Here is a 7,314-nt window from a genome sequence, read left to right on the forward strand (position 1 = left end):
CAAGGTTACTCAGAGGTCCAAAGAACATTTTTGAATCCTAGGGCCTAGGCCCATGAGCTTTCCAAGATACTAGTATGTCATCAAGATTAGAAAGTTCAGAGATGGTACTGAGCAAACTAGATAGTATTTTTAAATATCTAATATCTAAATATCTAATATGGTTATGTGAGTCACAGAAAAGGGAGAACAGCACAAAGATGAGAAAAGACAAAGTCTTCCAAGAAGGTAAAACAGTAAAGAATTTGAGATGGGGTTAAGAGTACAGGGGGTTAAAAGAAAGAGATGCGCACTAGTCATTTCAGTGAGCTAATTCCACTTAATGATTTTCCTTCACATCATGGTCTCCAACCATAAATATCACTATTCAGGACACATACAAAAAGAATCCGTGTGAATGCACAACAAAATGACTATAATCTCCTAGTTATTGGGATAACACATTTTAGCAAGTGTCTGAGGATTTTCTTTTTTTCTCTCTCTCTCTCTTTCTTTAATTTATTTTAAAGGTGTAGGGTACAAGTCAGGATTAGGTACATAAGTAGTCTAGGTACGGGTGAAATTTGGGCCTCCCACTTGTCCTCATTTATTCTGGTTTAGGATCAGGTACCCCAAGTGATGCTGTGTGCCCCTTCCCTCCCTGGTAGTGTCCTGCTACTGCTGAACCCGCTCTTGTAGTACTGTGATAAATGTTCAGGACCCATTTATGAGTGAGAACATGTGGTATTCAGTTTTTTGTTTCTATGATAGATCACTGAGTATGAGAGACTCTAAGTCCATCCAAGTTGCTGCAAAGCCTATAACTTTGTCCTTCTTTATGGCTGTATATTATTCCATTATGTATATGTACCACAGTTTTTTTTAATCTAGTCCACTTTCACTGTTTGCAGCACTGTTGGTTCTATGTTTTTGTTACTGTGAGTAGTGCTGCAATAAATATGCCTGTGCAGGTATATTTTTTGTAGAATAATCTAACTACTTATTAGGGAAGATAGTTGATGCACCATTGATATTCGCTTGTTTCTTGACAGTCCTATCCTGCTGTTAACCCACACTCTGCTATTCTTCCACAGAAGGAGGAAAATGACACTGGGGATTCTTTCCCCTTCTCCCATCACCCTGAAGAGAGACAGGCATGTGAAGATGTTTCAAAACTGAATCTGAGAAGACAAGTAGTCATTTTTTCACTTTACTAACTCTGAAATGAAATTTGGAACATTTTCTGTCACCTAAAAATCTGTTTTATTTTTGCTACTTTTAAAGTGGAAACTCAAAATTTTCTATTATAAAAGGACAAAAATTGAGTGCCATATATTTGTAGTCAGAGAATCTAGAGTTTAAAAAATAAATTTTTAAAAAATCTTCATAATTGTTAGGGTACTTTACTGTAGATTCTGAGACAGTAAATAGGGAAAAACTGGTATGCAACAAAGAAGTGAGCTAACTCTATGATTAGGAATTGGATCTAAAAGAAGAGATTCAAGTGTCACTGTCAATCATGTTAATTCAAATGTCTAAGCATTTTAATAACATCTTCCCCACTCAAGGAAGAAAAGTTTTCTTTTCTCATTGAATCTAAGCCATATCAGTGATTTCTACTGTAGCCTAAAATCTTGAAGGAGATACATACTGTAATCTGGAAAACTGCATCATTTGATTCTAGATGACTATTTGGTGTAAATAACTTCATAAGGCCTCTGCCACCCTGAAGCTCTGCTATTTATTTACTTATAACTTATAACTCCTTAAAGACTCATGGACAGGAAAAACCAAACGTGGGTGAGTGAATTCATTCTGCTGGGTTTGTCCAGCAACTGGGAGACTGAGGTCTCCCTCTTTGTCCTGTTCTTGGCCATGTATCTGGTGACTGTGCTGGGGAACTTTCTCATCATTCTCCTTATCAGACTGGACAGCAGACTCAAAACGCCAATGTACTTTTTCCTTAGTGTTCTGTCATTTGTGGACATCTGTTATACTAATAGCACTGTCCCACAGATGCTTGTTCACTTCCTGTCAGCCTGGAAGTCCATCCCATTTCATAGCTGTGTGCTCCAGATGTTTATCTCCCTAACAATGGGTGGCACAGAGTTCTACCTGCTGGGAGCCATGGCCTATGACCGCTATGTGGCAGTGTGCCACCCGCTGCACTACACAGTTATCATGCATGAAGGGCTGTGCTTGGGGGTGACTGCTGGCTGTCTGGTGGTTGGTTTCACAAATTCACTGATGCAGACAATCATCATCTTCCAGTTACCCTTGTGTCATAAGGTCATTAATCACTTTGCCTGTGAGATGTTGGCTGTGCTGAGGCTGGCCTGTGTGGACATCTCCTTCAACAAGGTCATGGTGGCCATCTCAGGCTTTCTGGTGATTGTACTTCCCTGTGTTCTGGTCCTGTTCTCCTATGGTCACATAGTTGCTGCCATTCTGCACATTCGCTCTGCCCAGGGATGCCGCAAAGCCTTTGGAACCTGCACCTCTCACCTCACTGTGGTTTCCATGTGCTTTGGCACAGCCATCTTTACATACATGAGGCCTGCTGGTGGCTCCTCTGTTGAACAGGAGAAGATGATTGCCCTCTTTTATGCCATCATGACCCCAATGCTCAACCCCTTAATCTACAGCCTGAGGAACACAGATGTGCTAAGTGCTTTACGAAGAGTGTTGGAAAAATTTAGTGAAAAAAGATAAAGAGTCAAAGAATTTCTCTGTCCTTCCAACAGTCCAAAGGAAGACATTACAAAGGAGAAATGACTGATAAGCCCTTTCTCCAAAGATTTTTTGACAAGGTAGATCAAAGCAAGCACATTTTTGTAGATTGCCTCTCTGCATTATAGTTTTGACCATGACTCATGACCCTATTATTAATATGGTAAAAGCAAACACAATTCTTCAGTTGTTGAACTTGGATCTGCTTGGGAATCTGTCCTCTTAGACTTGACTTCCTCCCTTTATTTCAGGATGTAAATGTAATGTGGACATAGGAAAGCACTTTGGAGTGAGATCAGCCACACTCCATATCTTGACTCCACTCCTCACCAGCAATGTGGCTTTAAAAAATGTACTTTATATCCCTGACATCTAGTTTCCTCAGCTATGAAAATAAGTAAATAATCTCTAATATGTGCAATCATTTTGAAGATTATAATATCTGTAAAATACCTAGCATAGTGGCTGGCATAGAGTAAAAATTCAACAAGATTTTAAACAATACTTTCTAAGCATGATTATAGGGCTAACATTATGCAACCATCTCTCTCCCACATAATTATTCAAAATTAATGGTTTTATTATTACTGTAGATATAGTAGATTGTTGTTTTCCATCAGTTCCAGATTATCTTACCCAGAGCCATGGCATCTATCTACTCATCTACCAAATTTCTTCTAAAAACCCTAGCCTCTGAATTCTCAGGGAAGAGGATTTGAGAAATCCTTGAGAAATTTGATATTTGAGAAATCATTGCTCAGCTGCTTTGTAATATTAATCTTTCTCTATTGTAACATTTTATTCTGGGCAGCGGGCATAAGAACTCAGTCAGGCTGTAACAATATTTCAAATTGTTCACAGTAATTTATGGTTCACAATATTCTAGGTATCATTTTGGGTAAAGGCATCCAACTCCCCAGCATCCTGAGATTAGCAGCAAAATACAGGCCGGGCGCGATGGCTCAAGCCTGTAATCTCAGCACTTTGGAAGACCAGGGCTACAGAATTGCCTGAGCTCAGGGATTCAAGATGAGCCTGGGCAACTTGGTGAGACCTTGTCTCTACAATAAATCAAAAAAATATATAACCTGGGCATGGTAGCGCATGCCTGTAGTTCCAGCTGCATGGAAGGTTGAGGCAGAAGGGTTACCTGAACCCAGTAGGTCGAGGCTGCAGTGGGCTACTGCAATAACCTTCAACAAAATTCTCTGATGCTACTCTTGTATTTTAGCACTCAGAGCAATCCTTTTAAAATGCGACTCAAATTATGTCATTCCCCTCTTTACACCCTGGTTTTATAAATCCAGAGTATTCAACTGGATGTGACCCAATTTTTTCTTCCTCTGGGGTACTCCTTTCTTAAATAACCACTTCCTCAGCTCCAATTTATCATTCAATAATCATCTTTTCAATGAGGTTTGCATGAGTGATCCATTTGTTACTACAAACTTTCTAAAACCACCTCCATTCCCTCTTGCCTTGATTTATTTTTTTCAAAGGACTTATTTTTTCTACCATGCATTGCAATTCATTTTTAATGTCTATCTTCCCTTGCTTTCCAATATAAACCCCTTGAGGGCAATGCTCTGCTTTAAGAACTAATATAAGACAAGTGTCTAAAATATTGCTTATCTCATAGCAGGCACACACACAAAAAATGTTTTTTGAGTGAGTTAATCTAATTGTTAACCATTTGAGTTTCTACTGTTGTACACTGTGTGTTCATTCATTTATTTATTTTGTCAATTTTTCCTGTGGGTTTTCTGCCATTTATTTGTTGGTAGTCATAGATAATAGTCCTTCTCTGTTATAGTTATTGTCAATATGTGCTTATAACTTGTCATCTCTCTGTTAATTTTATTCATGGAATCCTTCATTGAACAGAAAGCCTGCACTTTGATGTGATCAGACTCATCAATTTTTGTCCTATAATTTGTGCTCTGGAAGTTTGCTTTTCTAAAAAAAAAAAAAATCCTATATCTAGATCAGAAAATATTGTATTTTTTATTTAATTCACTTTTTAGTATTAGTTTTCATGATCATTTCTTAGTACATCTGATGTTCACTTTTACATATGTTGTTAAATATAGATACAATGTTATTTTTCCCATATAGTGTTTCATTTATTAGACAATCCATTTTCTACTCATTTATTTGTAGTAATTTTAAAGTATATTAAGTTTATCTGTTTTGAGATCTATCTTTGAACTCTCTCTTCTTTTCTATTTGCTATGTTTTTCTACTCATATATCATGCAATTCTATTATTCCACTTTTTAAATTTCTTTGGCTTTGTAGTAAGTCTTTTACATGGTATGCAATATGTAAAATGACATGAACAGACTCATTTTATTTGCTCTTATTTTAAAAAATTAATCTAGCAATTTATAGAGTGACTTATTAAATATACATTTTTGACTAACTTTATTAATTTCCCAAAAAATATTTGCTTGAAATTTTGATTGGGTTTGCATAGAATTTGTGATTACTTTTGTAGAAGTTACATTTTTATAATGTTGAATTGTCCCATTCCAGTCATAAAATGTCTTTAAAGTTACTCAGAAAATCTTTAATGTTCTATTTATAGTTTTAATAGTTTCTCCATGTTTGTTCAACAAATATTTGTTAAGTACCTGTTATATGCCAGTCATTCTTTTAGTGAGGCAGGAGCTCCTCTGCAAAAGCAGAAATACATAGGCAAAAATCAGGAAAAAGAAAAATATGTTTCTTCTTGTTCTTATATGAGTTGCTTTACTTTTTGTTTTTATAAGTTACCCTGTTTCTTGTTTTTGTAAGTTACATCTCATTTCTTTGTATTGCCTAAGTTACTTTCTGGTTCTTTGTGCAACTCTTTTCGTGGGCTTTTCACTTTGGCGGGTTACCTGTTCAAACTTTTGGTGGAATCCAATCAGGATAGTGAATCCAATCAGGATAGTGATCTTGTAAGCCAATCAGCAAATAGGACATGCAAATGAAATAATTATGTAAAACCAATCCATGTGTAACATGTAATGCTAACTGCAACCTCCAGCTACAAAATATCCAATCAAATGAATAATGCCAAACTGTAACCTTATAAGGGAGAAAAAGAGGTTACAATGTAAAGAAATAGCATATAAGGCAATGCCTTGCTTTGGATGTGAATCCACTGAGCCGGTGCTGCACAAATAAACACTGCTCCCTGGCAAGATGCCTGGGTGTCTCGTCTCTCTGTGACGACTCCCGCTACAGTAGGTGTTGTGGATGCAACAGTGAAAAGAAAACAAAAATCTCAGCTCACAAGGAACTTACATCTACTCAAGGAAAACAGACAATAAATATAAAGAATAAGTAATGTATTATGTTGGATAATGTTAATTGCTAAAAAGAAAAATTACATAGAAAAGGTAGGTAGAATATACTATGGGTATTGAAAATTATGCCAAAGAGCCCCATAGAGTTCATGTACATATTCTGTTAAGCAATTCCTAATAATTTATAAAATGCTGCCATTATATAAGGCATGTTATTTTATTTTTCTAGGTTATTGTTGGCATACAGAAATGCCATTGATGTATTTACATTGGGCTTATACCTATCTCTCATTAAATCGAATACATTCCTTTTTTTAAAATATATCAATATTTTTATTTTGATATTGTTGGGTACAGTTAAAGGTTAGGTATACAAATATGCTTCGTTCAGGCACCCTTGTTGATAAGGGGTGTTTCCCCGTCCACAGACAAGTATTCCTACCATTAATCCCACCTCCCTTCCCCTCCCCCCATAGTTTCCCACCATGATGGATGGATGGATGTTCAAGCTCTACTGTATGACTGAGAACATGTGATAATTAGATCTTTGTTTCTGTGAGAGGTCACTCAGTATTACAAATTCTAGTTCCATCCAGGTTGCTGTGAAATTCAGATTTTGTTCTTTTTTATGGCTGCATAGTATTCCATTCTGTGTATGTACCACTTTTTTAAATCCAGTCCTCTTTTGATGGACAGCATGGTTGATTCCAGGTTCTTGCTATTGTGAACAATGCTGCGATAAATATACGTGTGCAGGTATCTTTTTCATAGAGTGATTTGAGTTCTTCAGGATACATTCCCAGTAGGGGAATTGTGGGGTCATATGGGAGGTCGATATTTAGAGCTTTTAGGAATCGCCACACTGTTTTCCACAGAGGTTGCGCTAGTTTGCACTCCCACCAACAGTGTAGAAGTGTTCTCTCTTCGCCACACCCTCTCCAGCAACTGTTATTTTTTGAGTTATTGATAATTGCCATTCTGACTGGAGGTAAATGGTATCTCAGTGTGGTTTTGATTTGCATCTCCTTGATGATTAGTGAGGTTGAACATTTCTTCATGTGTCTGTTGGCTGCTGGAATGTCTTCCTTTGAGAAGTGTCTGTTCATATTTTTTGCCCACTTGATCATGGGGTTGTTTGTTTTTGTCTTTTCAGCACGTTTGAGTCCCTTGTAGATCCAAGATGTTAAGCCTTTGTCAGACCTGGAGTTGTCAAATTTCCCAGTCTGTGGGCTGTCTTCCTGCTCTCTTGATGGCTTCTTTGGCTTTGCAGAAGCTTGTCAGTTTAATGAGGTCCCACTTGTCTATCTTATCTCTCT

The 7,314-nt window shown here is 37.1% G+C and overlaps 1 protein-coding gene across 1 annotated transcript; it reads left to right on the forward strand.

Moving 5' to 3' along the window:
• The first annotated feature begins 1,752 nt into the window (after positions 1–1,752).
• On the forward strand, positions 1,753–2,688 carry LOC103259996 (olfactory receptor-like protein OLF3). Its single transcript, XM_008057642.1, has one exon. It carries the CDS (start codon positions 1,753–1,755, stop codon positions 2,686–2,688), a length of 936 nt encoding a protein of 311 aa, XP_008055833.1.
• Positions 2,689–7,314: the final 4,626 nt, after the last annotated feature.

Source organism: Carlito syrichta, unplaced genomic scaffold, assembly GCF_000164805.1.
Source record: "Carlito syrichta isolate Samal-C Ts95f unplaced genomic scaffold, Tarsius_syrichta-2.0.1 Scaffold87465, whole genome shotgun sequence".
In the NCBI taxonomy this organism is placed as follows: domain Eukaryota; kingdom Metazoa; phylum Chordata; class Mammalia; order Primates; family Tarsiidae; genus Carlito; species Carlito syrichta.